Below are 22048 nucleotides of genomic sequence, written 5' to 3' on the forward strand. Positions count from 1 at the left end.
CTTTGAGATCTATGGGGCTCTCCTGGCCAAGGTCAGCAGGCGGCTCCTCGTCTTCCCGCTGAGGCACCAGGTCCTCAACTTGCTGGTCCTCCTGGTGCTCCACCTGCAGGATGCGAACGTCAGCGTGGCTCAGGTGAGAGGCCGCGGGGCAGGGGCTGGGGGGATGCTGACAGGATGTGAGCGGGCGCTGGGGGAGGGGCTGAAGGAGGCTCCCATCTCTGGCCTTGGAGGGCAGCACTTAGAGGCTCGGGGTGACCCCACACTTGCCCCGGGCTTTTCTGCAGCCCCGGCTCCGCGGCCGGCCACCAGCGCACAGTGGAAAGCTGTGGGTGTGACACTTCCTTCCCAGCAGTGCCCCTGTGGTTCCCGGCCCCGGGCATCACTGGCCTCCTCTCCAAGCCGCTCTCTGCCCTTTGCCACTGACCAGAGATGGGCTCCCAGGGCGGGGAGGCCCCCGTTGGAGGCAGCACGGCGTCCAGAACAGAGAGGGCCCGGAACCGGTCCATGTTCTGCAGTGGATGGCCTGGCTCTGAGCCCGGGAGCCTGGGCGTGTGAACTGCAGCTGAGAAGTGCTGGCGCCGGCTTGCACACGCCCGGCTCCTTTGCCCGGCGAGGCTGTGACGGGCGCGTGTGAGGGTGCGCTGAACCAGCAGCTGAGCTGGGACGTTATCTTTGTGGAGCGGGGGGGTCCCTCCCAGGGAACTTGGCGTGGACGTTTCTGGCAGAGCCGACCCTGATGAGAGGAGTGACCACTCGTTTGGAGGATCCAGACTTCAGGGAAACCTCTTCTCTGAGAAGCTGTTTTGGGGGCTGGGTGGGTCTCCGTACAGTAACATAGCAACTGGGAAAATCATTACCACCCTGATTTTTCAACTTCTTATTGGTAGGAGAAAGGGTGCAGGTACAGCCAAAGGACGGCCCGGCTTTCCTCCCACCCTGGGTCCCTCGGGGTTTGCTGAGTCCCGTCCCCCCCAGGGCTGACCTCACCGCTGTCTGTCTCCTCTCTCCGTGCCCCTCGGGGTCTCCTCCTTGCCCTGCCCTGTAACTCCTTGCACTGAGCCTCCCTGTCTCTGCAGATTGCCCGGCCCGCCCTCTGCCGTACGGCCACCTTGATGGGCTGGTCAAAGCTCAAAGCGATATTTGCCGAGAAAGACGTCTGGACCATCCTCAGAGCCCTGGTAAGTCGCGGCTCGCGCAGCGCCTGCTGCTGGGCAGGGAGGCCGGGGGACCCAGCCGTGTGGGTCTTCTTCCTGCGGCTTCTGGGTTTGCAGTGGTACGGTGATGAGATGCCCACTGACCATTCGCTCTGCGCTCAGCACCTACATGTGGCTCCTGCCCCACCCCGCTCCCATTGCTTCTTGTCTGAGTTGGGGAACCAGGCACACAAGTGGATCATTTCGGAATAGTCAAGTAAAGGCTGAAAGAGAGGAATGTACTTCGTAGTGCAAGGGAGGGGCGCTCAGCCCAGTCTGGGAGTTGAAGGAAGGCTTCCTGCAGAGGTGTCATCTGGGGGGAGCGGGGAGTGGAAGGCGAGGTAACACTTCGGCAAAGGGCTGGACTCAGGAGTGCAGGTGAGGTGCTGCCCTACAGGGGGGTGTGGAGCAGTGGGGCAGGGCTCTCACTCTGTCCCGGGGACCTGGTCCACCTCATCTGATAGGATTTGATCATAGGAAATAAGGGCAGGAGAGCCCAGCATGTGGGGAGCTACAAGTGGCTTGGAATCATTAAAGCAGGAGCAGAAAACTCAGATGCCTCCGGGCCACACAGGGAACATCAACCAAAGAAGCAGGCCAGGTGGGTCTGGAGGGCTGAGGGTCGTGGTCCAGCTCCGGCCTTGCTTCTCGGCCTCATTAGAGCATGTGTTGGATAACAGCCCCTTACTATCCTGAAGTGACCTGTGTGGGTAATATCACTGCCTATACGGAGTCCCAAAGTAAAGAGATATAAAACCCTAGCTCCAGAGGAGAAGTGAAAGTACTTTTTCATAGAATGTAACATAACATAACATGACGTGATAACATGGCAGGATGTGACCGTGATATAAGCATGGCCGTGCCCGGCCCAGCGCCTCTAAGAGACGTGACGTGCGGCCTCCTGCCCGCGGATGGACCTGCTACAAATGCAGGTCGTGTGTTGGGGATGCAAATAGTGACCCAGCAAGTGCTGCCGCTGGTGATGTGACTTGCAAAGTGATGGACGATTTTTGGCGAAGTTCTGAAAATGTGAATTACAGTCTTGCTTTGATCTATGTTGTAGCTGCATCCCTAGAAAATCCAGTGTGTATCTGAACCATAAAAAGTACTCTGTGTTTCTGTAAAAGACAGGGTCAAGTTCTGGGCACAGACGATTAGAAATAAGGTTTTGATTGCACAGGTATCGATGGGACATGAGGAACTGTGTCCTTCCCCTCATCCTCTCAACAGTTCCATCCATCCCTCTGGGGACGGCAGAGTCCCCAGGCGAGAAGGCTGAGACCCGCTGATTGCGTCTATGAGAGAACGTGGGCTCAGGGCCGCTACATCTTCCACTTCGCTGTAGGAAGTGGAAATCCTGATTTTAGGTGCAATTTCCCACGTTTATATTGGCAACTAATTTAGAATGTTTGAAACACTGTGCGGAGAAGACGGAAACATCTGCGGGCTGGTTTGGCTCATGGCTGCCGGGGCGCCGTCCTGGTACAGGACCACAGAGCAGGAAGCAGGAGGCTGGGTCGTACCGTTTGCTGGAGGTTGGGACACAAGAGCAGGACTTGATGCTGTAGGAAACGGGGAGCCATCGAAGCACTAAGCAAGGGGGTCACGTGGTCGAATGGCCACGCATTTTTGATCGATCGCCTGGCGGCAGGTCGGAGGATAAGTTCCCGGGACAGGACTGGGTCTGGGCCGGGGGCCAGGGAGAGGTGATGGGGTCATGGAGACGAAGACATGGGGGGTTAGCCAGTCTCGGAGGCTGATTAGATGCGGAGCGTGCAGGTAAGGGTGGACTCCCGGGCTCCTAGCACAGGTGAGTGCCGGCGTCGGAGGCTGAGGGGAGAATCCAGAGGGAGCAGCGGGTGTGGAGGGGACGCCAGTGGCTCGGCTCGTACACGTGGAGTCAGTAAGGCTTGTGGGGTCTGTCCCACTGGACGTCAGACACGGGGCACTGGCGCAGGGAGAGCGGGCTGGGCCGTGGGCGGGGACGTGCACTTGAACGGCAGGTGGAAGCTGCAGCCCTGAACCTGGACTTGCACAGCGGGACGGGCACGTAGTCAGCATCGGGATTCCAGGACCCAGCGAGAGCCTAGGAGAGAAAATCCGGCAGAGGAGGATCCTCCAGAAGAGGGACGAGAAGACAGGAGTGTCACGGTCACCCAAGGGGAGAAGCCTCAGGAAGTGATGGTGACCGTAGCATGAGTGTAGGAAGAGAGACACTGGGGGGGCCCGTCGGGTTTGGACCACAGGGGATGCTGTGACCTTCGCAGGAGCATGGTCAGTGGGGGGCGCGGTGGAGGGAGGGGCCCAGGGAGCAGGAACCCAAGGGTTTCTTGGGGCTGCTTCAAACGATGCGGATGAGCCAGTGGGCCAGCTCAACCTCACCACGCCTTCAACCGGCGCGGTCCCGCCTCTGTCGGTTTGGGATGTAGGGTTTCCAGTTAGGATTTTTATTTGAAGAAAAGGTTCTACTGCCAAAAAAAATCTGAAAAACCATGGATGTAGCCTCCTTGTTTAAGAACTTGGATGCAGAGTGAAAAAGAGAGTCGGGTGTAGCCAGGAAGGAAAAGCAGGAGACGGGGTCGGGGCTGGTGGTCTTTGCAAAGGGAAGACGCGTCATCCTCGGAACCTTCAAGGGAGGGGCACGGATAAACACAGAGGTGGGTGCCTTCCCAGGCGTGGAAGGAAGGTAGTAAAACACTTAACTGCACACGGCACCGCGGGGCCCTGTTTAAACAGTGGTGTAGACACCATGGGTTCTCTTGCCGCCTGAGGCAGGTGACCTGGAGATTGAAGATTTTAAGCCGAGATGTAAATAAACAATATAGAAACAATGGGATTGGAGGGGAAAATGTGTGAGCCAGAGATTGGGGTGATTCTGTGTGAGTTTCATGCCTCCTCCAGGGAAAGTGGTCGCCGGGGCTCCATCCGTCCAGGACACCTTCAGAGAGTAGATAAATCCTTAGGAGCTGGGCGGGAGGGGATGCAGGTTAGAATGTTGTCACAGATGTTGCACTGAGAGGATGACTTCAGTGTACTCTTAAGACTGTCGGGGGGCGGGGCCACAGAACCAGCAGTGGACACCTTGCCCACACCGGCACCTCTTCCTACAGCTGAAATGGGAGGAAGGCAAAGCCCTGTGGTTCCTGAAGCAGAGTGTGATGCTTTTCAAGAGCCCGCAGGCCCCCATCCGCCAGGCAGCCGTGTGGTTTGCAGGTATGGTGGGCCTTCCCTCTTCCTGGAGCCACCGTGTCCCTGTCCTGGGCTCCTTCAAACAGCCCGAGGAGCCGGGACAGCGGGCAGATAGGGCCTGGGGTCGTGACCTTGGAGGGCAGAGGACTGTCTGCCCCTGCCCCCCACCCCCCGTAGGAAGCTCCTGCCTGGGCTAAGCCACGTACTGGTGGCTGGGCAGGGAGGCTCAGAGATTGGAAGGGTCAGCTCGATCACCCGAGGAAAAGCATCTTCAAGGCAGAGGCTACCCTCCCCCTCCCCAGCCCCATCTGCTTGGGACCCTTCAGAGAAGCAGGGACGAGGTCACTTTGACTTCAGGGGCAAAGTCTGGACCCGAGGCCAGTCGTGGGAGGGACAGACAAACAGAAGGCGGGAATGGCGGCGGTTTGGGGCAGAGGCACAGAGCAGGTGCAGCCGGGGCTCCACTGGTCCTCTGTGCACCCCGCAGGCCAGATCATCCAGACCCTGAGCGAGGAGGAGGCCAGGGAGGTGGAGGAGACCTACGCAGGTCAGTGCAACCCCGCTGCACACCGCCCGTGGCTGTCAGATGTGGCACCGGGGTTGGCGGGGTAGGCTCAGAAATGAAGGGAAGTGGGCAGACGGGCTCACAAAAATCACCCCTGGGGAGGAGTGAGGAAGGAGCTTGTCTCCCAGGCATTAGCTTCGGGGCTCTGGTTGGGGCCCTCCCATCCCCCAAGTCACTCACCGCCCCTCACCCCGCTGAGCTCCAGCCGTTCATCGGCCGGGACGGTTCCTAGACCTCTTTGCAGGAGGGACACCGGCCTTTTCTCACTTGGGGGCACACGGGGGCTCCCAGCGCCTCCCTTCTGCCCGGGTCACCACCCTGTGTCCCCCGCCCATCCTTGGAGACACCCCTCCCTCCCGCCCTCCCCTCTCCCAAGCACCGCATCCCTGCCTGGCGGGCCTCCCGGTTGCTGGCTGAGTCCTCGCTCACAGCTGTGCTCTGGGGAGAGCAGGGCAGAGCCGGGGAGGGGAAAGTGGGCAGGACCTCCAGGGCTGGTCCCAGACCGGACGGGGAGCCTCAGACGCGTCTCCTGGTGCCCGGCAGGTGTGGTCCTGCTTGTGACCGGGGTGTGTGCACCCCCAGGAGGAACTCTTGCTTACATTCTACAAGCTGTCCTGCCCACGAGCCCCGGTCCCCCAGGCCCAGGCCCTCCTGCTCAGCACCGCTGTGTCTGCGTTACAGCCCTGAAGCACATGCAGGAAGACCCCGACCCCGCCGTCAGCTGCCTGGCCGCACAGACCTCCTACGTCCTGGAAGCCAAGGAGAAGATGAAAGTCACCACCCCCAGCTCCTGCTTCTGTTGCAGGAAGCCGAGAAAGGCCCGTTTCTGAGCCTGCGTCCAGGGCAGACAAGACGGTGGCAGCAGTGACTGCGGCTAGGCTTCTGAGCCCTGCTCTAGACCTGGGGGGGCATCCCTGCAAAGCCTCTATAATAAAGGGAGAGGGACCACTGGTGACCTAGTGGCTAGGATTCCGGGCTCTCACTGCCATGACCTGGGTTCAATCCCTGGTTGGGGAAATGAGATCCCATAAGCCGTGCAGCACGGTAAAAAAAAAAATTGTTTTTTTAATTCAAAATAAAATAAAAGGAGAAAGAGGGAACGTCCGAGCCGGAGGTGTTTCCTTGTCTTTCCCCTGGAGCCCATTCCCGCCCGTGGGGTAGAGCTGCCTTCTCTGCAGCGAACCTCTGGGTCCAGGCCCCTCCCAGCCCCACCCTCACCTAGCCAGGGCCCTGAGGCCAGAGTGCGGGGACTCTGGGGATACAGGGGGTGTGGGCAGGGTTCCTGGCCGTAGGCAACAGAGTGCACTCTGGCTGGTTTACGCCGGAAAGCGGCTTATTAAAGGGCATCAGTCAGCTCCTGGGAGGTCAGCGTTTGGATACCGCGCTCCAGGCACAAGGCGACTCCGCAGGGCACCACTGGGGCTGTCCCTTGGCTCAGCACACCCCGGCCCAGGTGACAGCGCTCAGGCCTGGGCATGGAAAACTTGGCCACTGTCCCTCCTGCCACGCCGAGGGGTCAGCTGGGTGAGCACCTACCGTCTCCACTGCTCCTGCTGGAACCGGCCCTGCCTGGGGCCGTCCCACCGTCCTGGGGCGGCTCTTCGTCCACGCAGGGCCACTGGCTGTTCCCATCGCCACACACCCCCCCCCCCCCCCCCGCCCCGGAGCCGGGGTGTCACCTGTTGCCCCCGACCTCAGTCAGCCAGGCCCCGGGCAGAGCTCTGGGTACAGGGACAGTGGACCCCATGTCCTACAGAGCAGGGGTCCCACGGCCCAAACTCTGGCCACAGCGAGGCGGACGCCCGGCCTGGCTCTGGCTCTGGCCCTGGCCCTGCAGCGCCTGGCCTCTGTCACCTGCACCCGAGCCCCCGGGGACGCGTGGAGCTCCCCCTCAGTGGCCGTCTCCACCTTCCATGCCTCCCTCTCAGCAGTGGCCACGCTCCCCGAGTTATCTGGGCCTGGGGAGTAGCGGGAGTCACTGTCATGGTTGCAAACAGACCTCAGAGGCAGCGTTAAAGCTCACGCTAACCTCGGCACTGGCCAGAAGCCTCTTCCACCCACCGCCTTTGTCACCAGCTGGCACCAGGGGCCTTTCCGGCCGCACCGTTCTAGGTGGAGGTGCTTGGGGAAAGTCACAGGACTCAGTACACACTCACGGTCCCTGCCTTGCCCTCCAAAGCGCAATCCTGCTTTGCTGCAAGCAATGACAAAGGATGGATCGTATTAAAACCTATCAGCAGGTCAAGTGCATCGGTATAGGACCCGCTTCAGAGACGATCACGCGCCTTGCCTTGGTCAAGCCAAGTTAAGGGACTCAATGGGCAGAGACCAGCCCAGGAAATGGATTCTAGGGCTCTCTTGTCCTGGGATGATCTCGGCCACATCTGTTGGCTTCTGGGCCTCAGTTCCTTTCATCTGTAAATTGAGAGGTTTGGGAAAAACTATCTTTTAAGATGCCACCCAGCCCTGGCAATGAATGGCTCGTGTCAGATTCTGAGAAGTGCAAGTTCCTTGCCTGGGAAAGCCGCCTGGGAACTTATATCCTAAACAGAATTTCTCTTCTTCATCCTCGTTTGTCTTCCAAGTGTTCTATAATAAACAGTTATTGGACTTCGGCGGCGGTCCAGTGGTTAAGACTCTGCCTTCCAGGGCAGGGGGCGTGTGTTCGATCCCTGGTCGGGGAACTAAGGTCCCACATGCCATGGGGTGCGGCCAAAAATTAAAAAAGAAGAGGCCATAATAAGCAGTTATTACTCTTATAATCTGGAGAGAAAAATCCCACATTAAAAGAATAAAAAGCAATGTCCCTTAACTCGCCATTCCTGCCTCCCCACCCCTAAGTGCCTTGGCTTTTTCAAGACTTGAATTTGGAAAAACCACCTTTTGTGGCCAAAGTCTGGGGGCCGAGGGGGAGTCCGCTGAGTGCAGTCAGCGCCAGGCCCTCCGTCTTCTGGTTTCATCCACACCCCTCCCCACTGGTCCACAGCTGGCGATGCCTCGTTGTCACTTCCCGCAGTCGACAGTAGCCTCTGCCCCGAAGGGCAGAATCCTGTGTGAAAGATGGCCTGTGGGGAGCAAGGGTGGGGTGAGACCGGGTGGGAGGTGGCGTGGGTGGAGCTCGGCCAACCAGCCCAAAACAACCGGGCTCATGAGCCACCGGGCTCCCGTGCCCACCGCGGGGCTGTGGGGATGCATCTCCGTCACTGGCTCAGGGTCCCCCAACTTGCCAAGCCCCTTCCTCGTGAGGACCAGGACCCTCTGGGGAGGAACCTTCCTCCGTCCATGGCGACCCCATCGGCGCCATCACCTGTCACCAGCCGTGGGTCCAGCTCTGCAGCAGGGCCTGTGCAGGCTGACGAAGCAGCTTGCTTTTGTATTTGGAAAACAAAGCAAAGAGAGACCCAATTGTCTTCTTAATACAGACATCAGAAAGGAAAGCTTCAAAGTGGTCGGGGGAGGGAAGAAGGTGCAGACTGGCCCCAGAGGTGGTGGTGCGGGGTTGGGGGGAGGAGGGGTGGCGATGTGTGGTTTTCAAAAGGAAAACGTAGGTTTAGATAGTTGCTGACAGCTCATTGCTGGACCGCCAGGATTGCTGTTCTTTCTCTCTTCACTCACTCCCACTCTCCCTCTTTAAATGTTTGCTCAGCATCTGTGGCCACCAGGCACTGAGGGAATACAGAAAGAAACAAAATGAAGTCAGTACCCACCCCCCACCCCACCAAAAGAGGGTAAATTTTATGGTATGGGAATTACATCTCAATAAAACTGTTATGAAAATGTTTTCTTTGATAGAGCTAAACCTGACAAAGTAGAGATTTGCACACAGAGCTAGTGCAGGGCTTCGGGACACTATGGACCCTGAAGTGCATACAATCTTAAGTTATATGAGCATCACCGATGCCTGGAAAACCGTGGTAACGAACAGGATCTAGTGAGTTACAAGCATGAGAGCAGCTCCGTTTTACAGTGACAACTCTGTGTCTTCCGGGGTGAAGAGCACATTACAGGGTTGCTCGGCATCTCATAGACGATTTTATGTTAAAAATGGGGCTTTTATGTTCAAAATAATGGGACGTCTAGGCAGAGCACAGAGGATTTTTAAGGCAGTGGGAAAAAGAAAAGGGAATACGAGTTTTTAAGACTGAGAAGCCGTGATCTGGAAGCAAACATCACGCCTTCAGTGGAGCCGTTGGCACGTGTGACCGTTTGTTTCTGTCCCCTCCTCCTAAGCCACGAGGAACGGAACCGCATCTGGGGGGCAACCTGCACAGCGCCTCCCGCCCGATGGAGTGGCAGGAACGGGTGTCAGCCATGACTCCGCCCTTAGCAGCTGAGATGCCGGCAAGCCGCTTCCTCTGAGACGTTTCTCATTTCAGAAAATGCAAACACCGCCTGTCACACAGGTAGTGAAAACCCGACGGACGACGCCTGGAACAGTGTCTGGAATGGAGCAGGCGCTCAGGAAACACTGGTGCCCTTGCCTCCAGCTGCGCACCTGTCCCAGGAGGGGACACAGGGAGGCTGGAGGGAACTCGGCTCCCTCAGTGAGTAAGCCTGCTCCCAACTCACGGCCTGCGTATTGACCCTCATGCTGGGCCTGGCCCAGATGCCTGCCCCCGCCCGCCACCAGCCCCTACCCCCCACCCCTGCCCCAGGGAAGGACCACCAGCCCAACATCCACAGCCCTCAGGGTCACACCACACACCACAGACAAGGGTCATTCGCGTTTTATTTATGACAGCTCCTTAGAACACTCACATCTGGTCCGGGAACGGAAATGTACAGCATGAGGCTTAAATAACTTTCATACACTATGTACAGTCATCGGCAGACGTACAAAACATATATACACCTGTGCTACCACCCAGCGGAGGAGCTGAACCAAATGCAACCCTGCGCCCGGGCAGGGGACAGCTAGAAAAGAGCTGGTGGGCAGGGCAGGGCTTCACGGCAGGGGTCTTCTCTGACCCTCGGCTCTTCCCGGAACTGTCCCTGCTTCCCTGCAAGGCCCTCGGGACAGGAGTTCAAAGCGCTGGACTGCGGTGTGGTGCAGCTGGGAGCTCCTCTGAGCACTGGGGAAGGGGGAGGAGAACAAAGATGCCTTAGAAGAATCAGAACTTTCCCTGTCAACTCTATCTTTGCACATCAGAGGGTTGGGAAGGGTTTGGGAGCCAAAAGAGGAGGGACCGTGGGGGGCAGCAGCCAAGCCCTGGCTGCTTGGGGTGCAAAGGGACAGATGCGCTGGGTTTGGGCCACTTGGTGGGAAGGAGCTCAGCGCTCTGGCAGGGCAGGCCCTGGCCACACAACACGGTGCTGAGCACACCGGGCGACGTGGGGATGAGCGACCAGGGGGTGTGCCCGCACCCAGCCCAGACCGCTTCAGAGGGTGCCCGGGAGCCGGGCCCCGCAACGGTGGGAGAGGCCAGGAATCCCCGACCGTACAGCAGCCCTGCCAGCGTTGCCGCCACACCGCGTGGCGTGAGCAGGTCCTGGTGACAGTCCTCCCTCCGGTGGTTTGTGCTTTAAACTCCCTCTGCCCAAGCCACCCGGCCCCTGGCGGGCAGCAGGGCCAGACCATGCCTGGACCCACAGATGGCCCCCCAAGGGGTGGAAGGCGGCACCCTGACCGCCTCAAAGGCTCGGGCGTGCTGGCCTGTCTCAGCCTTTCTCTCTCCTTGGCAAGCTCCAGACTCAACTCCAGCTGCCTCGGAGGAGCCGGCCCTGCAAGATGGAAGCAAACACTGGCCTGGTCAATGCTGAGAGCAGAGGCCTGGCCCAGGACCGCGCTGAGAAGGCCATGGGCAGTGGCCGGAAGATGGTCCCGTCAGGGGAGCTTGCCAGCCAGCTTGGAGAGCTTTCCCAGGGCTCAGCCCCGGAACCGGATATGGGTCCAGGCCCGACAGGCTCAGTGGGGCTGGGATGGACCTGGGATCGAGCATTCAACATTTCGGGATGTCGGGGAAAAAGGGTGCCACTCCGGGGCCCCCAGCCCTCCAATGTGGCCTGCCTGCAGGGCCAGCCTCAAGCCTTTGGGTGGGCACAGCAGGGCAGAAGTAGCAGGATGAGTCCCGGAATTACGACAGGCTGCGGGCCGAGCCCTGTTGGAGCGAGGGCAGCCCCTGAAGTGGGCGTCCTCGGTCTCCCCATGGGCAGAGCCTCTTGGCCAGGTCTGCCCAGGCCGCCTGCCACCAGTCCTGCCTTGTGCTCAAATCACAACCATTTTGTGCTTCCACATTGAGGATGCTTGTGCATCGAAGGGCGCTGGGGGCCCCCCAACCATGTACCCAACCCATCCCCGAAGGAGTGGGCAGACTTCAGTGCTCTGGAGCACAGCTGGGAAAGGCTCCCAAGACCTCAAGTTCAGAGTCAGTGCTTCCCGCCAGGACAGCAGAGCCAGCCTGCCATGAGGTAGCTGACCCAGAAGAAACAGCAGAAAACGGGCAGGGACGCTGAACACCTCTCGTGGGCCAAAGGGCCCATCTCGTGCAAGGACAGGCCTGCAGCCGCTGCCCAGTGGGCCCAGGCTGAGGCCTCCAGTCTTTTGTGTTTGCACAGTTTGTAAACAGTCATGCAGATTCTTTCTTACAGGAGGCAAGGTTGAAGCTTTCTGTTGAGGTGTGGGGAGGGCTGGGGCCCGAGAAGAGAATTGTACCCACTTCTGGGCGGCTGAGGGGGCTCCCGGCACCCCTGGGATGGCCCAGCAGGAGGGATTTCCAGTCCTGAAGACACTGTCCCGGCTCTGGGCGTTGTCCCTGCTGCACGTCTGCTCCCCCGATGTCGACCCCAAGTCCAGCAGGGGGCCCTCACAGCAGGACGGCTTTCTGAGCTGGGGGGCAGCTCGGAGCAGTGGGGACAGGGCGAGTTCGGCCCTGGCCACGTGGGGAGGGGCACCGAGGGGAGAGCACAGGGCCCCCTCCGGAAGATCCAAAAGTCACTGCGTCCTCTGAACAGAGCTGGGGCTCCCGGCCCTCAGACTGAGTGAGGCCAGGAAGCACAAGACCAGTTAAGTGTCAGAGAAAGTGTAAAAAGAAAAAGAAAAAGAAACAGAATGCTGATTTAACAACATCCCGGGAGCGGGGAGTCCACGGCCCCAAGGAAAGGAGAAACTCAGTGGAGTCCATCCTCACCGCTGGCCCTACAAGGAGAGACCCTGGCCCGTGCCAGTTAAGGCTTGAACGCAAGTCTCCTGAATAACCAGGGAAAGATGCCGGGGGCTCCGCCTGGCCGGGGTGAGATGCAGGGGGACTGGGGAGGGGCCAGGCCGGGCGTGCCGTCCAAGCCCCTTCATGGTGGACAGTCTTCCGAGCTGCTTCCTACATGGCCCACTTGGGGCTCTGGGAGTGGGGACAGTGGGCAGGAGACCCCGCGGGTGAGAAGACACATGTGGCTCTGCGGGCATGGCTGGTGTAAGGCTGCCCGGGGCGGGTGCCAGGCCCCGGCGTAGGAAGGCACTGACGCGCCAAGCGGCCGGAGGCGGGGGCACTAGAGCGGCCCCCGGGTGAGGTCGGGGACGGGCCCAGGCTGCAGAGTCAAAGGGGCGCCGCCCTCCTCCGCAAAGCAAATGGGGGGGCGGCCCTGGAGGGCGGGGAGCGGATCCCCTCTGGGACTCCTGGCCTCTAAGAGCTGAAGGAACAAGCTTGTGGGAAGAAACTTCAAGTCAGTTTCCAGGAGGCAACAGCAAAAATAAAAATAAAAAATAAATTAAATAACTGAAGTACGCTGACCATCTCTCCAAAGGAATCTTTCTAGCAGCTCCACCGTGGCCCCGTCAGAAAGGGACCCAAGGAATTGCTGGGGTCCACGGGGAGTGGCCACTGGTGGCCGGGGGGCTAAGGTCAGCTGCAGGGCCAGCTACCTACACCTGGTTTCCATGGTTACCTGAGGGCTATCTTTCTGGGCTCAGAGGCAGGTGCAGTGGCTGGACCAGAGGATGTAGGGGAGGCCTGCTGGCCGGAGGGGCACGGCGAGGGCTGCCCCACCTCCTGGACAGACCCCCCGGGCCAAGGCTGGAGGAAGGGCGTGGCCAGCTCGGCAAGAGAACACGGGGACAGGTTGGGGGGGGGCAGGCTGCAGGGAGAGAAATGAGGGGAAACGCCCTTTGGCTTCACAGCTTAATTAACTCCCAGACCTCCCTGTCCCCAGGAGGCGGGGGAAGGAGGGGGCAGTATCCCGTGGGAAGGTCAGGGAGAGGAAGGCGGGCAGGAGGGCCACAGCCTCTGTCCCCCGGGCGCCGCCCCGGTGGGCCCCAGCTTCCCCTCTGTGCATCCTGGCTGCTGGGCCAAGGGTCAGGCTGTCCTCTGAGCTCACTCCTAGTGGGGGCCGCTGGGTACCAGGCGCCGGGCACTCCAGAACTTCACTGTCAGGTCACTGGGCGGAGCAAGAGAGGCCTGGTCAATTCCTGAAGAGGGCACGGCTGGCCACCCCCGAATGAAGCATGGGCCAGATTCCCCAACGTGCCAGGCGGGGCTGGGGCCCAGGGGCAAGCGTTGCTTAGGCCGAGGGCAGCTGCAGGGGTGGAGGGGTGCTGGGCAGAGGGAGGGGCCTGTGGTCACCAAGGCCCCACAGGATTCTTAGCACAGGTTCTCTCCGTTGTTGCTATTTTGTTTTGTCTTGTCCAGGCCTGAATGCTCCCCCTCTGCTCTCTGCCACCTGGCACCCCTCTCCTGGGGGTCTGTCCCCCGTCCATGCTCGGAAAGAAGAGGGGCAGGCGGGGCAATCTCGGGGCAGGCAGGATATGGGGGGAGAGAAGGGAAGAGGAGTAAAATAATGTCGTACCGTTAAGAAGCAGCTCAGATCGAAGTGGAGAAAGAGGGGAAAGGAAAGACGGGGAGGATGAGAGAGGAGATGGGAGCAGGGAGGATGGGGGGGGAGAGAGGAGGGGGAGGGGGAGAGGAGAGCGGAGGGGGCGCGGAGGTCAGGGCAGGGTGGTGGCTCGGCCCTTTATGGCCAGGACTCGGCGAGGAAGGCAGGGGGTGAGTCCAGGGACGTAATTCCACAACTTTACCCGGCAGTCACTGTGGGGGGAGAGGCAGGAGGAGGCGGAAAGGGGGAGGCAGAGAGAAGGAACGTGGTCGGAACAAGAAGGAAAAAGAAGAGGCCGTCTGAGCAGCTGCCCCTGGGACAGAGGGCCTGGGCGTCCCTGGATGGGACCAGAGCTGGGGCTGAGGGAGGTGGGCTGCTCTGTGGTCTGGGATACCTGCACAGGGGTCAAGGCTGTTGTGTCAGGGGCAGGGAGGGCTGGGAGACGGGGGATGGTCCCAGCCTGGGGCCCAGCATCCCCCGCGGGCACTCCGCGAAGGCGGGCTCAGGCCAGGGGCGCCGTGGGGTCTGCTCCATGACCCGGCCCGCGGGGACAGCGCCCGGGGGAGGGTGGGGAGCGGGAGCAGAGCTCTCTGCCCGGCACCCACCTGGAGGCGGTGAAGATGTGCTTGGCGTTGGTGCAGACGGCGTTGATGGGGCTGTCGTGGCCCTTGATCTCGCCAATGGGCGTGAAGTTGTCCACGTTCCAGACCTTGATGACGCCTGCGCGGCAGGCGCTCAGCAGCATGGGGCGGCCCGGGACGAAGGCCAGGGCGCACACCCAGTCCTTGTGCGCCGTGGGGATTTGCTGCGGGAGGAGCGAGCCGTGAGGGCGGGAAGCGGGGGACCCTGCCCCAGGCTCCAGAGATGAGTCCTTCATTCCTGCTCCCATGCTCGGCCCTGAGGCCCTGCACCGATAGAGAGCCCTTTAGCCCTCAGAGGGGTCGGAAGGGAAGGGGGCGACTGGTCAGACCGGGGGCCGAGAGCAGACCCTTCCTGAGAGCTGCTGCCTGAAGGCAGATGGTGGAGGCAGGAGAGGGTGCCGGCCGGCAGGGGGCACTGGGGGGAAGAGGGTGCTGGCCGGGGGTGGGGGACAGGGGGGTAGAGGGTGCCGGCGGGGGGGGCACTGGGGGGAAGAGGGTGCTGGCTGGCGGGGGGGGACAGGGGGATAGAGGGTGCCAGCCGGTGGGGGGGGGCACTGGGGGGAAGAGGGTGCCGGCAGCGGGGGCACAGGGGGGAAGAGAGTGCCCGCCAGGGGGCGGGGGGGGGCACAGGGGGGAAGAGGGTGCTGGCTGGCGGGGGGGGGCACAGGGGGGAAGAGGGTACCAGCCAGGGGGGTAAACACAGGTGGGGAAGAGGCAGCAGAACTGGCAGCCTGGGGGGCTCTGGCCCAGGACACAGGGTCCCCAAGCCCTGCCCGGGGGACCGCCTCTCCGCAGCCCAGCCCTCCCGCCCCCACTGCACCTGCATGAGCTCCTGCTGCTCCAGGTCCCACTTCTTGATGCCATTATCCCGGGAGCCACTGAACAGGACGTCCCCCTGGATGGCCAGACACTCGATGCCATCGTAGTGCGGGGGCTCGAAGTTGTGGGTGGGGCCGACGGTGCCCGTCACACACTCACCCAGCTCAAACATCTGCGGAGGAGGGGCGGGAGGGAGGCCGGGTGGAGATGGGCTTCCCGGGGGACAGGAACTGGGGGCAGGGAGGCTGACTCAAGGTGGGTTTGGGGTGTGAGCCTCCTATTAAAATTTTAAAACTTTTTAATAAATAAATGTAACACTACTTGTACTTTAAATAAAAACATTCATCATAACCCCACCACCCTCTTTCCCTTTTTATCCACTGCATCCCAGTTTCCGACCTTGTACCTACGTTTGCAATGACACGACCAGGGAGCAAACAGCATCAGTGCTGACTCGTGCTCTTTGTGGGTTTTTTTCATATTTATCGTGTAATCAGTTGCACTGCTTCCTGTCCTGTGGGTTTTCCCTAATTTACCTGACTGTTATTCTACCCGTAGACATTTAGGTTCTTTCTGATTTTTCAGCATGTACAAAATTATGCTGCAATCTTGACCTTCTGCACAGACCTGACTCCTTGGGGGTGATTTTTCAGCATAAATCCCCTAGGGGTCTCATTATTTTCCATGAGTCCCAAGGCAGTGGAGGGAGAGGGCCGAGGCAAGGAGAGCAGGAGGAGCACAGAGCCGCCCCCGAGCCCGGCCTCAAGGTCAAGGTCGAGGGCTTCTCTGTACCTTAACGTAGTGGTCCTTGGAGCCGGTCACTACCAGGTCGTGCTGGCTGGCGGTCTGGGCGACCGTCAGGCACATCACGGGGCCGATGTGGCCAGTCAGCTTGCCGACGGGCTGGAGCCTGTAGGGGAGGAGAGGCCCAGTGTGTGTGGGGGGGTGGATCGGGGGTACCCTGGGGTGGGGTTGGGGGTCCACCCTGGGGTGAACACGCTGGCCAGGGGACTCTCCCCCCTCAGAGCAAGATCGAGACGCAGGCACAAGCCGCCTGCAACCTGGGGCTCGGAGGAGCAGCCGAGGTCCCGCTGCCCCGGGGGTCCCCCGCCCTGCCCGGGCCCCACCCCGACCTGCTGAGCTCCCAGATGCGGACGGCGTTGCCCGAGGCGGCATACAGCATGCTGCCCGAGGGGCTGAGGGCGATCTGGTTGATCTGGTGCTCTCCCTGAGCGCTGGTGATGGTGCGGGTGGACGCAGCCGCACAGGCGTCCCCTGAGACCACCTGGCCTGAGGACCTGCCCGTGAGGGAGAGAGGCAGGGTCAGAGGTAAGGGCTGGGCTGTCCCTCGCGGGTCTCCTGGGCTGGGTCCTGGCTCCTGCCCCGCCACCAGTGCGAGCCGGGCGGGACGACTTACGTGAGGGTCCGGACGCACTTGGCCGAGTCTCGGATGTCCCACACCTTGATGTAGGAGGTGGACACGGAGAACACGAGCCCAGAGAGGCTGCAGTACTTGATGGAGACCACGTTGCTGGGGTGGCCCTTCAGAGCTGCGATCTCCTGCCCTGTCACCAAGTTCCACATCTTACAGCTGCGGTCTGCGAGAAAGTGGGCATGAGCGGGACACAGCCGTTATGGCCGGGGCCCGGGGAACTCCCGTCCCCACAGCCACCGGGGCCGCCAAGGCCAGGGGAGGTGGTCCAGGGTTGCCCAGGGGACGGGCTCCGGGTCCAGGGGCGAACACGTGCTCCCGCCTGCTCCCGTGGTGCACGGACGAGCCCGGCACTTCCCACCAGGGCTTCTCGGGCAAACGCCCACCAACACCAGGTTCACAGAGCATCGCCGGGGTGCCGGGGCTACAATAAAGCTCCCGCGCCTGCCAATCACTGACCAAATTAACGAACGATGGCAAACAAGTTCTCAGGGGGAAAACTTGGAACCAATCAACCTCGCCTAGATTCACAACCTTCTCCCTCCTGCCACGCAGGTAGGTGTATACATATTTCCCGTTTTTCTATTAGCTGTCTCCTGCACAGCTGCTCTTCCTGCCGGAAGGTAACGTTTTCTGTCGTTGGGATTAAGGAATCGTAGGAAGTGCGCAGCCCTAAGTGCTGGGGTCGGGGAGGGGCTGAGATGAGCAAAGGCAGGGCACCTGGCACGCTTCCTGGAGTTCGGGAGGCAGGTCTGGGAGGAGGTACTGGATGGAGACCCCAGGGCCAGCTAGGAGGGGAGGCCCGGGGCGGGGAGCCCTGAGCCCCGGCAGGAGACCCCACCTCCTCAGCCTGGCGGCGGTGATCCCGTCTCCTGGGCAGCCCGCTCTGGCAGAGGGAGCGGGAGGGCGGGAGGCCCTGACCCCACCCGGCCGGTCCGGGTTCCGCCCACCTTTGGACCCTGTGAAAAGCAGCTCGTCCGTGGCGTCCAGGCAGAGGATGGGCTTGGTGTGGCCCTCGGCCATGGAGACGCACTGCAGCGGGGCCGTCCGCGCGCCCTTGGCTCCTCCGACCGGGGTGATAATGCCCCTTCCCGGGAGAGAGGGAGAGAGGCGCCCGTCAGCCCGGGACCGCGGCCAGGCTGAGCGAGGCGCCCGGGTGAGGGACGGGCGGAGGGGCACTCGGGCTGTGGCAGGGGCTCCAGCCACAGCCCCCCAGGTCCGAGAGCCGCGCAGACGGGGGCCTGCGGTGCAGCCTCTCAGTCGCCATCCTGAGCACTTCCGGGGAGCAAGCCCGGCCAGGCACGGCCGGAGGGCCAGAACACGCGGGCGTCCCCTCCGACGCCTGCCTGACCCAGAACCCAAGACACACAGGCCCCCAGGCCCCAGCCGGGCAGGGCAGAGGCCCCAGAGCTGGATGGGCTCCTCCGGCACCTCGGTGACCACAGGGAGGGTCGAGGAGTGCAGAGAGGGAGGGCGCCCAGGCCGCCACGCCCACGCAGAGACTCGCGCATGCAGGCGTGCACGTCACGCCCACCTGGGCCCTCTTGGACCAGTGAGGTCAGATCCGTGACTGCCATTTGCAAAGGGCTAAGTCCCTCTGGGGTGCCCTGCTCAGCTCTGTGGGAAGAATGTGCAGGCCCCTGTGGGGAGTGAGGCTCCGTGCAGCTGGTATGGCCCCCTCCTCCCCGCGAACACTCAGAGACGAAGGAGGCCTGTCCTGGGCGGGCCTGAGGACTTCGCTACACACCAGCCTCCTGCAGGGCCTGAGGATGAGGATTTTTCTCCCACGGAGGGTCTTTGGGAACGAGCCCCCGGCCAAGTCACGTGCACGTCTGAAACGTGGCCTATTCTTTCCAAAGACAGCGCCGCCCCTGTGGCCGAGAGCGTCTGACGTGACCAATGTCCTGCCCTGCCCGCAGCTGCTCAAGAGCCCCCGGACTCCACCGGCACCCCCAAGGACGGCGGTCGGACAGGCCCAGCTGTCCCCGGTGTCGCAGGCACACGAAGAGCCCCACCCCCCAGCTCCCCGCTTCTGACGCTGGCTTGGGCCCAGGGGAAGGAGCCGGGGAAGGAGCCCAAGACAGCAGTGGCAAGACCCCGAGTTAAAGGATAACCCTCCGCCCATGGGAGGGGCCAGGGGGTGGGGGGGTGGCTGGCAGCCTTGCAGCCAGGGGACGGTTACAGAGGCGTCACCCCCGGGGGCAGGGACAGTGAGTGGCGGTCGCCCCGGAAGAGCAGGCGGAGCCCTCAGCCCAGGGTGGCCCTTTCCCAGCCGGGGCTCAGGCCCACCAGGTCCTGGGACTTGCTCCGTGTTACGGGCGGCGGGAGGGGTGCGCGTGTGTGTGTGTGCGTGTGCGCACGTGTGTGCGTGTGCGCGGGGCTGGCTGAGGGGAGAGAGGTCTCCTGGTACTCCTGGTCTTCGGGCCAGGAGACGTGGGCAGGGCCACTTCTCGTTCAGAGCCAAGGTCGGTGAGGGAGCCCCCGACACTGAGCAGCACGACCCTCCAGCAGCCTCTCTCCAGGGGTCCGGCCCCCCAGGCTCCCTGCCCGCCCCTCCCACCCAGTGACAAGCCACCAGCAGCCATATGCCCCCCCCCGAGCCCCCAGCTCCAGCCTGGCGCCGTCAGAGGCCACGAAGCACCCACGAGAGAGGAACCAGGGGTGGGAAGGGCCGGAGGGGGTCTGGGGGAGCCACGCAGAGGAGGGGCGGCATGCTGAGGGCAGGGTGCGGGGGAAGGGGGACAGAGAGGGAGCAGCGAGTCATTCTGTGTACCTCAGGACCTCCGACAAAGAGCAGTCGCTGTCATCAGACCTGGGGGCAGAAAATTAGCTGGATTAGGGGGAGAGAGGGACACACACGAGGGAGCGGAGGCGGAGGCGGCAGCAGCGTGGGGAGGTCAGAGGGTGGTTATTCTCTGCAGGGGGAGCGGAGAGAGGAGAGGAGAGGAGGGAGGGCCTGAGGGCAGCGGAGAGGAGGTGGGGCAGGCCGGGGAGCTGGGGACGCCCCTCGGACAACAGGGCGGGGATGGGGCCGGGGAGGGGCGGAGGGGAGACGGGCCTCGCTGGTCCCAGGATCCCGGCTGCCTCACTGCACCAGCTGGGGGCCCCCTGCCCCCTGAGCGACGACGCTGTGCCTGCTCCCACCCCTCCCAGGGGCAGGCCTCTCCCGGCAGTGCTTCGAGGGCCTGCTGAACCCCAAGCACTGGCCCCAGGAGCCGCTGGACGGTGCCCGGGAGCTGGCTCTGCACACACATGGGCCCGACACCCGGGCCACCGGGAAGGACCAGGGTCTGGAAGCCCCCGGGGCTGGGATGCCAGGGTCCCACCCAGAGCTGCTGAGAGGGACCTGTGACTGTCAAGGTGTGGGGGGCACCCTGGCTGGTGTGAAGGCCCCTGGCTGGTGTGAAGGGCCCCTGGCTGGCATGCGGGTCCCCTGGCTGGCATGGGGGGCACCCTGGCTGGGGTAAAGGGCCCCTGACTGGTGTGAAGGGCCCCTGGCTGGTGTGAAGGGCCCCTGGCTGGCATGCAGGTCCCCTGGCTGGCATGGGGGGCACCCTGGCTGGGGTAAAGGGCCCCTGGCTGGCATGCAGGTCCCCTGGCTGGCATGGGGGGCACCCTGGCTGGGGTAAAGGGCCCCTGACTGGTGTGAAGGGCCCCTGGCTGGCATGCGGGTCCCCTGGCTGGCATGGGGGGCACCCTGGCTGGGGTAAAGGGCCCCTGGCTGGTGTGAAGGGCCCCTGGCTGGCATGGGGGTCCCCTGGCTGGCATTGGGGTCCCCTGGAGGGCATGGGGGTCCCCTGGCTGGAATGGGGGGCACACTGGCTGGTGTGAAGGGCCCATGGCTGGTGTGAAGGGCCCCTGGCTGGCACGGGGGTCCCCTGGCTGGCATGGGGGGCACCCTGGCTGGGGTAAAGGGCCCCTGGCTGGTGTGAAGGGCCCCTGGATGGCATGGGGGTCCCCTGGCTGGCGTGGGCCGGGCTCACTGCTGTCCTCCCACAAGGGGGGGCCACGGCAGGTTTGGTGCAGGAGCAATGTTCTGCCTCTGTGAGGAGAGGTGATGTAGGCAAGGACTAGCACTTCGTAGCCTGGGCTCCGCCAAAGGATAGAGGAGCTATTAGAGCCGAGAGGAGCCCTCCGGGGGCTGCAGAAAGCTGGGTGTCGGGGGTGCCCAGCAGTGTGGGGGGCCCGGAGGGGAGCACAGGAGGGCGGGGCCTCCCCCTTCGCCAACGCGGAGCCCCACAAGTCAGAGATCCCAGGTTTTGGCCCAACTCGACTGCTTTCTAGGTGTCCCGGGGCCTCTGAGCCTCTCTCCTCTTTGTAAAGCAGGGAAGGCAGTCCTCACTGCTGGTTTATATACTTCCAGCGGAATCCCGTGTGTGCAAGCCTGGGGCGGCGTTGGGGGGCGGTGCCCACCACACTGTGGGGTAAGTGTCCAGCGGGAGCGGTCAGTAGGGGTGAGCTGACCCCACCATGTGACAGAAACGGGGTCTCCTTCTGCAGGGACCCTTCACAAGGGTGCTGGGGCGTGGCCTGAGCTTTAGCGGGGGCGGGGGGGCGGGATGCGTGACTGAAGCTGAAGGCAGGGGCTCCAGAGAAGAATCAGAATCAGCAGAGGAGGCAGGGGCAGCTCTGGGTAGGCCCTCGGGGTGCCCGACTGCCCGGGCCTGGCCCCGTGGCTTCCTTCGTGCCCTCTCCTGCGGTCCCCACACGCTCAGGGGACGGGAGGGGTCCACGGTCAGCACAGAAAGGGCGGAGGTGCCGGGAGAGGGGCCAGCACAGAATGCCTAGGGTCTCCCCGCTGCCCGCCTGCCTGCGGCGAGGACCCGCCCACAGCCTCCCTGTCCCCTCTGCGTCCCCCGCCCCCCGGCGCCCGGCTCTTACTTGTCCAGCGCTGACCCTTGGCTCTGGTTACTGGTGAGACGAGAGAAGACGTTTCGGTCGTTCCGGGGCCGAGTGGGAGGGGACGAAGGGGGCGTGAACCCCACGTCTGTGGACCTGGCAGGTGAGCAGGACAGAGCAGCATCCGTTAGTAACCGCACCTCTGCCCGCGGGCATGCACACGCGGGGTCACCTGCACCACCTTCCGTCTGGTTGTAAGGCCTGCAGGGCAGGGGGTCCTACGGCCCAGCTCCTGCTTAGCCCCCGGGGGCTGGTCCTCGTGATCCGTGGGTTCCGCATTTGGGAATTAATTCACCTGCTCATCAAAGCCTATCTGTCAGCCCCAAACAATACCCCCAGGGCTTTCCTGGCCATTTGCAGGCATGAGGACCCAAGCGCACATCTTCCCAGCTGAGGTCAAAAGAGGTGGCCCTACCTCCCTCACAGTGTACACAGCGCCCTTTCCAGTCTATTTAGTGTCATGTTTTTCGTATTTTTCTGCTTTTGGTTGGTGATTTCAGTGTTTAAA

The 22048-nt window shown here is 62.3% G+C and overlaps 1 protein-coding gene across 1 annotated transcript in view; it reads right to left on the reverse strand.

The window, feature by feature from the left end:
- Nucleotides 1–13024: 13024 nt before the first annotated feature.
- KIF21B (kinesin family member 21B) overlaps nt 13025–22048 on the reverse strand; it is a 42338-nt gene continuing 33314 nt past the window's right edge. Inside the window, 9 exon segments of the mRNA XM_068538579.1 lie at nt 13025–13314; nt 14355–14554; nt 15211–15381; nt 16002–16119; nt 16343–16507; nt 16627–16807; nt 17592–17728; nt 19415–19453; nt 21523–21636. Coding sequence (XP_068394680.1) covers nt 13257–13314; nt 14355–14554; nt 15211–15381; nt 16002–16119; nt 16343–16507; nt 16627–16807; nt 17592–17728; nt 19415–19453; nt 21523–21636 — 1183 coding nt within the window. The 3' untranslated portion in view covers nt 13025–13256.

Source organism: Eschrichtius robustus, chromosome 3 (genome assembly GCF_028021215.1).
Source record: "Eschrichtius robustus isolate mEscRob2 chromosome 3, mEscRob2.pri, whole genome shotgun sequence".
Classification (NCBI taxonomy): Eukaryota; Metazoa; Chordata; class Mammalia; order Artiodactyla; family Eschrichtiidae; genus Eschrichtius; species Eschrichtius robustus.